At 35.8% G+C, this 13,549-nt stretch overlaps 1 protein-coding gene and 1 long non-coding RNA gene across 13 annotated transcripts in view; one reads left to right on the forward strand and one right to left on the reverse strand.

Moving 5' to 3' along the window:
* The window catches only part of NR3C1 (nuclear receptor subfamily 3 group C member 1), a 132,249-nt gene that overhangs the window by 97,807 nt on the left and 20,893 nt on the right, over window positions 1–13,549 (forward strand). For 10 of the 12 annotated variants that reach the window (XR_004477115.2, XR_004477114.2, XM_033406537.2 and 7 more), the window contains exons 3-4: window positions 938–1,104; window positions 7,107–7,223. Coding sequence is in view for 10 of the 12 variants with exons in the window: in XM_033406537.2 (XP_033262428.1) it covers window positions 938–1,104; window positions 7,107–7,223 (284 nt within the window). In the remaining 2 variants the exon portion in view is untranslated. The remainder of the gene's footprint in view (window positions 1–937; window positions 1,105–7,106; window positions 7,224–13,549) is intronic. The other 2 variants (XM_004280217.2, XM_004280216.4) reach the window with 1 other exon arrangement.
* Window positions 4,117–13,549, reverse strand: part of LOC125964016 (uncharacterized) — a 50,909-nt gene continuing 41,476 nt past the window's right edge. The window contains exons 2-3 of the long non-coding RNA XR_007476509.1: window positions 5,016–5,073; window positions 4,117–4,484 (exon numbers count right to left, since the gene is read on the reverse strand). This is a non-coding gene — a long non-coding RNA (uncharacterized LOC125964016). The remainder of the gene's footprint in view (window positions 4,485–5,015; window positions 5,074–13,549) is intronic.

Genomic DNA, 13,549 nt, shown 5'->3' on the forward strand with positions numbered 1-13,549 from the left:
AGAGACACAGATGTAGAGAACAAACCTATGGGCACCAAGGGGGGAAAGTGGTGGGGGTGGTGGTGTGATGAACTGGGAGATTGGGATTGACATGTATACACTAATATGGATAAAATAGATAACTAATAAGAACGTGCTGTATAAAAAATAAAATAAAATTCAAAAAAAAATACTTTGTTGCTAAAAAATACTAACCATCTGACAATTTTGCAGCATCTGTTAAGTGCAATAAAGTGAAGCACAATAGAACAAATGATGTGTATACTGTAAGAAATTTTAACTCAAGCAGAGGAATGGGTAGAATTGTAATGAGACTTGAATGAAATTAGAAAGATCCCTGTACAATATCTCAAAATTAGAGGAAAAAAAATGATGTCCTAAGGAATCTTTGGCGGTTGATGGAATATATACTATATCTCTTGATCATGGTGGTAGTTACACAATTATCCATGTAACAAAACTCATCAATTGTACACTTATAAATGGTTAATGTTATTGTATGTAAATGATACTTTAGTAAAGGTGATTATAAACAACTCCCAAGCAACTAAAAATTATAATATCTAAGTCCATTCTTTTTAAGGGATACTTTTTTTTTTTTTTTTTTGCCACGCCCCATGGCTTCTGGGATTTCAGTTCCCCGACCAAAGATTGAACCTGGACTACGGCAGTGAAAGTACCAAATCCTAACCACCAGACCCCAGGGAGCTCCCAGGGAATACTTAAAAAGAAATTACCTCACTCTTAATTTTGTATAGAAGAATAAAACGTTATTTGACTATATCTAGGTAGGATATTTTAATGCTTGCTAGTACTTGAAGCCAGAGTTCAGTGTGAACATGCTCACTGTGGAGTGAGAAGGTAAGAGAACTGTATTTTGATACTTCTGTGACAGTCATGACAGTTAAATCGTCACACTGCTTTCTTCCTTTTTTAGCCCTGGAATGAGACCAGATGTAAGCTCTCCTCCATCCAGCTCCTCAGCAGCAACGGGACCACCTCCCAAACTCTGCCTAGTGTGCTCTGATGAAGCTTCGGGATGTCATTATGGGGTCTTAACTTGTGGAAGCTGTAAAGTATTCTTCAAAAGAGCAGTGGAAGGTAGTGTGTGTTTTGAAGAGTTTTATTATTTCTCTGGTTCCTATTTCTCAGAGTGGATTCTGAAATTTCTATTATATGCAAAGCCCATTAAGGCTAGAAGTCAGTAAAAGCAGGGGGAGGAGGGTAGCTCCTAAGTGCTCTAGTGGGGAAGAGATACTTTAAAAAACAAACTAGAATAAAATAGAAAACTATAAACTGAAGGGAGGGAGTATGGTCAGAGAACAGAAGATAACTAAGAAAGTGCTATCATGTGAAATGATGGTGTTAGGTTTCAGCAGTAACTAGTGCTCATTGTGTTAGTATTATGGGCTTTAATTCCCATGAATCAGCTGGTTTTAAAGCCACCAACTATTCCAGTCTGGCAAAAATGAGTGATAATGAGAACTGTGAGGGGGAAAAGTGTTTTGTTTTGTTTTCCAATAAGCCAGGCCTGTGCTTTGTGATATAAATGTGGTGTAAGACCTGATCCCTGCTCTCTGGGAGGTCACAGTGTACTTGGAAGTGAAAGATGACTTAACAGTTACAAGGTACAGAGATTATAATACAGAGGAGCAAGTGACAAACTGCCTGAGGAGGTCAGGAAAGAAGGTGTTTTAGAGGAGGTGACTTCACTTGACAAGTATTATATTCATGTAAATTTTACCCTTGTTACAGATTCAGCCTGCACATCAGCTCCTTACAGAAGGAAAAATTCATTCCATAAGCAAATTATTGGAAGTCACACTAAAATTTTCTAATATGACCAGTGAATCCTCTTAGAAAAAACTGTTTTGTAATTTGGTTATTTGTAAAGCATTTGGAAGGCAGTGTGGCCTGAATGGATTACCTAAAGCTCTGATTAGATAATTAGATTTTTAAAAAATTAACGTATTCATTCACAGTACGAGAAAGATTATTATCTGGCTTCAGTTGAGTTTGCATGTCCTTAAGAGTTAGATGAGTCATTTTCTTTTGTTTGGATTGCTTTTCATATATTAACAAACTATAAAATTACTTGTGTTATCCCGCAGAGAGCACAGGGATGCAGGCTTTAACGAGTTTGGTATCATCCAACTACTGAGTAGAGTCATTAAGTAAAGCCCACCCCTAATTAATGCAATGTCTCTAACAAAGTAGATGTTATTTACCACAGACAGAAGCTGCTTCTTGTCCTTACTTTATTCAGCACTTTCTTCACTGATTAGTTCTTTCCATGGTATATATAAATGCAGTGATAACAGTATTACAGTATTTCTGTACATCAAAATAATATTGACAAATTTTAATTCTGAAAGTGAAATTCAGAATGAGACAATGGAGCCTTAAGAGAAATACAGGAATTAAAAAAAAATTTTTTTCATTTGTCCTCATTTTAACTAAAATCATTCCTTAAAACAGGGCTACAAATTCCAATTCCAATGCCTATAGGGACTGAGTGTGGGTCATTCTGGCCAAATATAATACAACTGGGCAAGGAAGGGCAGTTATTTATGTTAGAGAGTGCAAGCATGCCCTACCTAAAAGCATCCAAATGCAATTTAAAAAAGAAAAAAAAAGCTAAACATACTACAAATAAGACATCACTGCAGGCCACATGCCCTCTGGCCTTAATCTCTGCTTTAGAATTAAATTCTTATACTTGTTTTAAGGTAAAATTTCATTGAATATTAGCTATACTATTTCAAAATGTATATCATACAAGTATTTCAGTTAAATATGATAGCTAGATTACATGATTAATAAGAAAAGGTTAAAATGTGAACTGTGTTAAGTAAATCCTTTATTTGGACTTAAATTTTCTCCAGGGTCACTTCCAGCTCTAAAATTCTGTAATCATTTGCTAAACTAACTTCATGGCAGTTCTACTTTTCCTTTCTAGACATGATAGAAATCTGTTTTTAAGTCCAGATACATATTTTGGAGCACTTTCTAGAACACTTACAAAGATGAAGCTTGTATAGATTTTCATTACACTATATTCATTCCATTTTTAACACCTGCTAGATATTATAGGTTGTCCACCAAACTGGCAAAGTATTGTAAATACCCAAACATTTAAATATTTTTAGGAAATTTGCAAAAGTTTTACTTATTTATTATCCATACAATCCAGATCGAGGATTGATATTTTGAATTTTTTTATTCATTATTCTAGGAGTTGCTTTTTTGCATACAGAGAAGAATTTGGGTAGCTCCATTTCTTGAGATGTATACTAGCTGAATGATCTTTTTTTTCGCTGAGTCCCTTTTTCTTATGTTCCCTTTGCACAAATTGCATATAATCTTTGTTGGTGGGTCATAATGGAGATGGATATCAGCTACCCTTCATTTATGATGTACCAAGCACTATGTTTTATATGTCATACCACTTAATTAACAGCTCTGTGGGATCTTAGATGCTATTATGATCCATATTTGATAGACTAGGAAACTGAAGCTCACACATTTTGACAGAGCTAGGATTCAAACATAGCTGTCTCCAAACAGGCTCTTAATCTCAATGCTATACTGACTTCCTGAAAGGATAAAAATCACATCTCCTGGCAGTTTATAATCTAGTTAAGTACTGAGATGAAAGCAATAACAAGGGAATTATTTACTAGCTAGTGTTTATTGAGTGCTTACAATGTGCTAGGCACTATTTTAAGAACCTTCTACACAACTGCCTTTAACCCTTGCAGAAGCACAGCAAGGTAGGTGCTAATTTTCCAACTTTACAGATGGAGAAACAGGGGGTTCGGAAAGGTTAATAAACATTACTAAGATCACACAGCTAGGCAGCAGAGCTGCAAATCAGACCAAGGGCTTCCTGGCCCTTTGCCAAGTGCGCTTCGCATTATACCACACTGTTTTTGAGAGCAGTAAAGAAAGATGCTCAAGCTGACAGTCACAGTTCACATTTGAAACTTGGATACTTCCAATAGGGTATACAAACTACAGAAAACCCTAGGACATGCCCTTTGCTGTGTGGCCCATTTCCTGTACCACTTTCATTATCTTGATCATGTCTAAGCATCACTGTTCTATTTACTACCTAATAGTTTTCTTGGATCACTCTTCTTTATAACTTTATTTTAAAACAACTTTACTATCTCTACTGTATTAGTTATCTATTGACGTGTAACAAATTACCCCCAAAATGAGTAGCTTAAAACAAGAGATGTTTATTATATCACGCAGCTTCTGAGAGTCAGGGATTTGGGAGCAGCTTATTAGCTGGGTAGTCCTGGGACTCTCATGAAGTTACATTCAGACTGTTGGTGGAAGCTGCAGTCATCTGAAGGCTTGAGTGGGGCTAGAGGATCCACTTCCCAGCCCATTAACATTGCTTTTCGCAGGAAGCTTCAGTTCCTCATTATGTGGGCCTCGTCTAGTGCTGCTCTCAACATAGCAGCTGGCCTCCCCTGGAACAAATGATCCACAAGAGAAGCTGTGACAAATATGGGAACATAATATCTTTATAACTTAATCTCAGATGTGATATACTTGTCACTTGTGCTGTATTTTATTGGTCACACAGACCAGTGCTGGTATAGTTTGGGAAGGGACTATCTAAGTGTGAATACCAGGAGACAGAGACCACTGGGGGCCATCTTGGAGGCTGGCTACCACATCTACCAGAAATATTTTTACCATAAAAATATAAATACAATGCAAACAAAACAATGTTGAGAAATTCCAACTGGCCCGAAGGCTCTTCTCCTGACATCTGCTCTCTCTTTTTAGTTAGAAAGGGAATTTACCAAGTGGTAAAGGACACAGGAATTCCAAACTAAGATGTCTTATTGTCTTATCAAAATGATTGACAGGGAGTGACTATTAGTGGTACATGTCCATGCCTTGTAAATAGTGACCACTATTCTTTTTATAGATAGCACACCCAAAGGCTTGTCCAACTTCATACTAATAACCAGAAAGAGCTGATTTGAACTTACGAAGGTACAATGCCCCCTGATCGTGTAGCTCAGATTCTTAATTGTGCTCGAGACATGCCTGGGATAAAGAAATCATTATTATTAGCATAGCATGCACATTCTCATCTTTTGGTTAGATATAAATAACGCACTGAAACTTTTTCTGTGTTTAGCAATGAGTAATTTTTTCAATTAACTACAGGACAGTGATTCAGGGATATTCTTATGGGGTAGAACTTCTGTGTATTATAACTGCTTCAATTATGATGGCATCTGTTGTTCCTACTTAAACTGTATAGAGGATAGAATTATTGCATTAGTGCTTCCATTTCATGTCCAAGTAAGGAAGCTAGCAAACTTACACAATACAGAAAGGAATTGAAACAGCTCGTACAGACATTTGGCATTGGAGAACAACTCTGGAACAAAGCTGAATTGTAGACCATTAGTCAATTCTGTGGCCTATTTCTCACAAAGAATTGAACCTGATACAGTTAACCATCTACCCCAAACTAATGCTTAACAAGCAGTGTGATTTAACATGTTAGGAAGAAATGAATATAGTTTATTTTCATCCAAGTCAAGTAGATTATTCTATGCAGAAAGTATCTTTTCCCAGAAGTTAGACTAGGTATATTCAACCTAATGAATTGATGATTATGATTTTTTCTCCTTTCTTTGAATATGATTTATTTTTGAGAAGACAAATGTCCTGTAGTCTTCTGAAGACCATCCCCTCTAGTGTAAAGACACAGACTCTTAATTATCTAGTGTATCTATTTAGATATGCTGGTCTTGTGTAGGAGGATCCTTTCAGTTTTTGCCAGGCTAGCAAATCTTCAGATAGTTTTCTTCAACAAAAGAGGGTACAATTGAGGGGAGAGAGAGGGTAGGAAGACTTTCTGTCTGTCCCTTTTTTTGTTGTTCTTTTTAATTAATTTATTTATTTTTGGCTGCATTGGGTCTTCGTTGCTGTGCGCGGGTTGTGGTGAGCGGGGGCTACTCTTCGTTGCGGTGCGCGGGCTTCTCATCGTGGTGGCTTCTCTTGCTGCAGAGCACGGGCTCTAGGCGCGCAGGCTCAGTAGCTATGGCCCAAAGGCTTAGTCGCTCCATGGCATGTGGGATCTTCCGGGACCAGGGCTCGAACCTGTGTCCCCTGCTTTGGCAGGCGGATCCTTAACCACTGCACCGCCAGGGAAGTCCCTTTTAAATTTTCCTTGAAAATTTTTGACAGGTGAAAACTGCATTTCTGCCTCTTAGCACATTTAATACTGGGTGGCAGAAGATTTTAAACAGTAACGATCTTTAGTATTTGGAGTCAAAAAGCATGTGAAATAATGAACAAATCTCCCTAAGTCCTATATACAGTAGCTTAGTTTGCCAAGTCTGTGATACACCTAACTAATTGCTGGCAACCTTAACATAATTTAAGTGTTTACTTATCACTTTATTTAAAAATTTGGGAGGGGAGCACGCTTTATTTGCATACGGTGGTGCAATGCTGAATTAAAGTCATTTTCCTTTTGTGACTCTCACAGTATTTTTAAACCAGTTTCCTCTTTCTCTAGTCCTCCTTAGCATTAAGTTAGAAGTCATAATAAAATAATGAGATCTTCTATAAATAGAATAAATAAAATACAGACATCTTCTGTACTTGTTAGAAGAAACAACTGTTTAAAGCACAATTTAAAGAACAGCTTATCAAGAAAGAGGTTACCCCTGGTAGGTAGGGACTGGAAGGGGGCAACAAGAGGGTTTGTGGGGGAACTGTTCTGCTTCTTGATATGAGAGCTGATTACATGGAAGTGTTTGGCTTATGAAAATTTATTAGGTTAGGTGGTACACTTAGGATTTGTGAGCTTTTCTATATGTATACTGCAGTAAAGTTTTTTTTAATGAACTATGTTTGTCAAACAGAATATGAAAGACTTTTTATTTTAAGTTGACCTCTCAACTTTGTAATGAATGTAAGAAAGTACACTGTATGTTTCTTAATCAATGCCTTTGGTCCTTGGCTATGTTCCACCCAAAACAACAACAGCAAAGAGCCTCTCCATAAAAATATCCTTTAAGGCCTGTGAAATTTTAACAGTGTCTTTATTTTCCATATAGGACAGCACAATTATCTTTGTGCTGGAAGAAATGATTGCATCATTGATAAAATTCGAAGAAAAAACTGCCCAGCATGCCGCTATAGAAAATGTCTTCAAGCAGGAATGAACCTGGAAGGTAATGTAAAAATATCTAAAATGAACTGTCTCTGCATCATATAAAAATGTATTGTTTTACTTTTTAAAATATACTTAAGCAGATGTAATAATTAAAAGTAGGATTTTTTAATGGGTATTTCATATTCTGCTTAAGTTTATTCACCAACTTTTACTGTACACAGTGAATTCAGTGTAGCTGGACTATATGCTAAGAAAGAAAATTATGTAATAATGAAACTTATAAGACTTGAAGAAACATTACTTTGATCTTTCTTATTTCTTTTTTCAACCTCAAAACTATTTGCTACGGTTAGAAATGTTTTTATACTAGATATAGTTACATGTCCATTATTCTGCTATTTACCTTTTACTTGGCACATATGTGTATATATAAATCTTTTGTTACAAATCTACAGGGGGGGAAAAAACTCCTCCAGGAGGCATTGGATGGGTTTTGTTTGTTTTTCAAGCAAAGAAGAAATCTGAAACTAGTTATAAGTTTCATATCCTGGTTTATATAACAAGCTGTATAATTAAAATTGATCTCATCATTTAAAATCTTTCCTCTGGAAAAAACGTTTGGAATTTTGCCTTAGTTGAAACTGCAAGTTCCATGAAGGTGGTAGTGGTGATCTTGTAACCCCTGTGCACTTTGATTCAACAAGTACTCACCAAGGCAAGCACTAGACATAAAACAGTGTCTTCATTCAACATCAGTAAAATAGTGCCTGTATTCAAGTACTTTACTGTCTAGTTAGGTTGCAGAGTCAATCACAAAATGGTACAGCACACTACAAAAGGAATAGAGAGCTACAGGAGCAAAAGGAAGGTCACCTAATTCTGTCCTAAAAGGCAGGGAAAGCTTCCTAGAAGAAGCAACATTGAATTTTAAATCTAGAGAAGTTGAGTAGGAGTAGGTGGAAAATAAGGGCAGAGACATGATCAGACTTGTATTTTGGAAACACTAATCTTGTCGAATATGGTGATATTAGAGGGAGCATGGAAACCATGTGGTTCTTTTGACAGATGAGAGACTGTTGGTGCTATCTAGCACACACTGTGTATATATGTTTTTAAATATAAAGTAGATTTATGGGTGTGACTGTAGTCTAATTCCCCAAACCAGACATACAACATTATCTTCTCAGTTCTTCATATTACTTCAATAGCAAAAAAGACAATTAAATTAGTCTTTTCTTCACCATGTTTTACAGACCTTCATGACACACCAATCACTTTATTACAGAGTGTCAACATGTTAAACATTGCTTTAAAGAAAATGATAGCTGGGACTTCCCTGGTGTTCCAGTGGTTCTCTGCGCTCCCAATGCAGGGGGTATGGGTTCAATTCCTGGTTGAGGAACTAAGATCCTGCATGCTGCACAGTGTGGCCAAAAACACAAAACCCCAAAAATTTTGAAAAAAAAAGAAAAAGAAAATGATAAATGCCCATCTTCTTGTAGGTGTTACAAAAGCTACAGAGATTGATTACACATTCATGTAGAAGTTCACTTTCAGTACCACAAGGATAATTTCTTCTTGTTACAAAAAAACCCAGATAGTTATTCCTAATTTTATTACATATCACATCTCTGTGCATATTCTAGTTTCATTTTTGTGTTCTCTCACCATTTAAATAAATATATATTAGCCCATGTCAGGTTTTAGTGCTTGGTTTATATATTTTTTTCTCCAGCCCCAGTTTTTCTACTTTCCTTTAATCCCCATGTTTTCATCTCAGCTATTTTATATTTAGAAATAAGTTTACTCAAAGGACAAGCTCAAATAAAATTCTGTCATATCACTAATATAGAGTGTGGTTGCTTACCCAGTAACATTTTAGATGCTTTCCCAAATACACATCAAGCTTTACTTTGATCTTTGGAGCTTTAAGCTCTTTTGAGCAATTCCTCCCCTATCCCAAGTATAAGGGAATTTTTTTATTCAGAAGAAGTAAGATATATCACCTATAAAATAATGATTCTGATAGACCAGGTTAGTAAGTTTGTCCCATTTCTCCTCCTCCTTACAATTTAGTAACAGCTGTAGTGCCCTTTGCCTTTACCTCACCGGAAGACCAAGGCAGCGAGTGACATCTCATTTTCTCTGTATTATCAAATATACCATCACTGCCATTTCTAATCAGGTCTTCCATTGAAAAGTCAACTTTTTTGAATGAATAAAATTTAAACGTACAATTTAAACTAAGCTGCAATTTCTCAGAACACTGAAACAAAAAACCACACGGCATGCTTCTATAAGTTGTCATATAAAATATCAGAATACTGGGGAAACTAGCCTTTGTCAAGAGCTACTATATGCTAGTCTTTGATATACATTCTTCTACTCAAAGAGGTTATTTTGGACCCTCATATTAAAACCACCTTCAAGTAGGACCAAGATTATTAACCTTATGTCCACTTACACTACACAGTTCTAGTTTGTTATTTAATCATATATTAGCTATTAGGTAGCACATATTGTGCAGTTGATAATGTAACTCTACTTGTAGAAAAATTTAAAGAAAGGCTTTAAAAAATCTAATAGAGTTTTTGTGTATATGTGGTTTTAGTGTGAAAGCCTCACTTTTGTTTTTAATTATTCCAGTATATATAAAACTTTTATTTGGAGTAGGTATGTGTGTGTCCCAGAAGTATTTGGTGGGCAATAATACTTAATACTTAGCACTTAAGCATGAAACACATGGCTGAACTACATTGTTCTTCTTTGTTTTTCTTTAAACAATCTTTCTCTTGTTCATCGGAGTGTTTCCCCTAAGCAGTTTCATGATAGCCCTCTCAGAGTAATTTTGCAGAAGCAGTCACCTCTCTCAGAGCCCAGTGCTCTCCATAAATGTAACTTAGTACTGCAAGTGCTGTATTTTGATACTGTTGCTCCATACCAAGTGACTCTCAAGATTTATTTTAAGGCAACCTTCTTCACTGCTTAAAGTGCCTGGCATTTGAGTACAGTAAGTTTTTTAATGGTGATCCTAAATGTTTTTTCATTTTAAGGTGTATTGTAATTATTCCTAATTATAGTTTTATTTTTGTCATGAGGGTCAAGTGGAACTTACAGGCAAGGAGGCTTATGGTATCAGATTTCATAACTAACATTTTTAAGCTAAGTTTTAAGCTAAATAAGATTTCTTTACTTTTCTTAAGAATGAAATGGAGCTATCACAGACTCGTGAACACTTCTGTAGCGATCATATATTGACTGCTAATCTCCTGTATGCTCCAACGGGTCAGGAGCTTAGAGGAAAATCTTATTAACTAAATTGTGATTAAAAATAGTGATTGCTTAACTAATTCAGTTAACGACTCCTTGCCACAGTTATGTGAAAATAGTACAGAGTCAGCACAACACAGTTGGGCTCAATAGGCCTTTCTGAGCTTGAAGCATCAGTTCTTAGATAAGCAGTAAGAAATTAAACTGATTATATATTGAGTACAGAAGATGATTTTTTACCTTTGATCTTTATTTTTTTACGTTTTTATTTTTTATTGAAGTATAGTTGAATTACAGTGTTGTGGTAATTACTGCTATACAGCAGAGTGACTCAGTTATACATATATATGCATTCTTTTCATATTCTTTTCCGTCATACTGTATCACAGGATATTGAATATAGTTCCCTGCGCTATAAATTAGGGCCTTGTTATTTATCCATTCTGTATGTACCAGTTCGCATCTGCTAATCCCAAACTCCCAATCCAGCCCTCCCCCACCACACTCTCCCTTGGCAGCCACCAGTCTGTTCTGTGTCTGTGAGTCTGTTTCTGTTTTGTAGATAGGTTCATTTGTGTCCTATTTCAGATTCCACATATAAGTGTTATCATATGGTATTTGTCTTTCTCGTTCTTAGTATGCTGATCTCTAGTTGCATCCATGTTGCTGCAAATGGCATTATTTTGGGGTTTTTTAATGTCTGAGTAGTACTCCACTGTGTACATGTACCACATCTTCTTTATCCATTCATCTGTCGATGGAGACTTAGGTTGTTACTGTGAACAGTGCTTCTATGAACATAGGCATGCATGTATCTTTTTGAATTATAGTTTTGTGTGGATATATGCCCAGGAGTGGGATTGCTGGATCATATGGTAACTCTGTTTTTAGTTTTCTGAGGAACCTCCATGCTGTTTTCCACAGTGGTTATACCAACTTAAATTCCCACCAACAGTGCAGGAGAGTTCCCTTTTCTCCACACCCTCTCCAGCACTTCTTATTTGTAGACTTTTTAATGATGGCCATTCTGACTGGCATGAGGTGGTACCTCATTGTAGTTTTAATTTGCATTTCTCTGATAATTAGCAACGTTGAGCATCTTTTCATGTGCCTATTGGCCATCTGTATTTCTTTGGAGAAATGTCTATTTAGGTCTTCTGCCTATTTTTCAAATGGGTTGTTTCTTGTTGTCGAGTTCTATGAGCTGTTTGTATGTTTTGGAAATTAAGCCCTTGTCAGTCACATCATTTACAAATATTTTCTCCCAGTCTGTAGATTTGTCTTTTCGGGTTTTTTTAATCGTTTCCTTTGCTGTGCAAAAGCTTGTAAGTTTGATTAGGTCTCATTTGTTTATTTTGGTTTTCATTTCTATTGCCCTGGGAGACAGACTTAAGAAAACATTGGTACGATTTATATCAGAATGTTTTGCCTATGTTCTCTTCTAGGAGTTTTTATGGTGAGAAGACTTTAAAATCCTCCAGTTCGTCCTTGTCCTTTCTTCTTTGTTTTAATGTGGAGTGTAGGAACACATATTCTAGACAAATTTAAAGTTATGCTTAATTGAAGTTTTTACCGTACTGTTTCAGTATATTGACTGGGGATATGCATGTTCTTGTTTACTTTGTCAACAGCCAAGTACATTCCACGATTTGGAGATCTGGGTGTCAGTGAGATACCTTTGGTTGTTTAAAGGGTTTCCTTACGTGTAGGAGCTCTTCCTTTTTTAAAACTTTATCACTCCTCTGTAGACTTGGACTATGTGAATTCAAAATATTCTGCAACTGTATTTTACCACCAGTTGTGGCAATGATCATTCTTATACAGTGCTTAACATGTGCCAAGAACTGTTTTACACATTTTATATATTTTAACTGACTTAGTTATCAACGGACCCTATGAGGTAGGTACTAATATTATCCTCATTTTACAGAAGAGGAAACTAAGGCCCAGGGAATAACTTGCACAGATACCCAACTACTCAGTGGCAGAGCCAGGATTATATTCAAACATGCTGGTTTCATATTTATGCTCTCTCTACTACTACAGCATAGTGTATCTTCAATAGAGCGTGGTAAAATAAATTAGAACAGATCTATCGTGATCCTGTTTCTCTGTTTTGAAATGTTAACTAAAAATTCTTAAATGTCTCAGCACAGAGCACAGTAAGAAATGGGACCATTCTATTCAGTGTAAACAGCAGGGTTTTTTCCCGTTCTAACACTGTACATTGAGATACATAGTTCTTGCCACCACATCTGTCCTCCACAAACTAGGTACTTTGGCATTTTAGGGACAGAGGATCTAATAGTGATTAGCATTTACTTTTTCTTCTTTCATACAGATTACATTCCTTGCCCTTCCTTGGAGTTCTGAGTGCTTTCTCTTTAGGAATACTAAAATTCTTTTCTTGCCTAATATTTTTATTTGTCACTAGAACAAGTAAATTCAAGAGTGAATACTAAAAAATCTATAGAATCCATGCTGTAATTTGACTATACTGTTCCAAACTAAGTCAAAAATAAAAGCTGGTTTTAGTTACTTTATATATTACATGAAAATGGATACTTTAGGCTTACAGAGTCATGAATATAAATCTCTCATAAAAGGGAAATTATCCACTGGTAATTTATGTAAAGAAATTTGAAGTTTTTGTCTTCATCTCCACAAAGGTTTTTAAGTCCCATATAGTATCCATCATATAAAGGTAAAAAGTAGATTCTTCTGCTGTTAGAACTAATACTGTTTGTTTTTAGTGTGTGATCTCCTATGTCATCTTACTGTCTTGATAAGAAGGGGACTTTGTGCAAGCGTATAAACGGTATCACTGTCTTCATTACATATACCCATAATTAGATTAACCGTAAGCCACAGTAACTAGTCTGGGATTACAAACTGAGATTCTTTCTTTCAGTTGATAATAAAAGTAATTTGCTTTGTATAACTAATGACAGTTTTTACTTTGGAGAGAAACTGAAACAGAAATTACTTTATGGAAGAATCTAGGTGAGTGATTTGTTTATATTGTTTTAACATAGTGTTGTAAGACAATTTGATATAAAGTATAACTATAATGAAGAATGGCTTATCTGTAGAGGAAATTAATAAATGAACGGT

This window comes from Orcinus orca, chromosome 3, assembly GCF_937001465.1.
Source record: "Orcinus orca chromosome 3, mOrcOrc1.1, whole genome shotgun sequence".
NCBI classification, from domain to species: Eukaryota; Metazoa; Chordata; class Mammalia; order Artiodactyla; family Delphinidae; genus Orcinus; species Orcinus orca.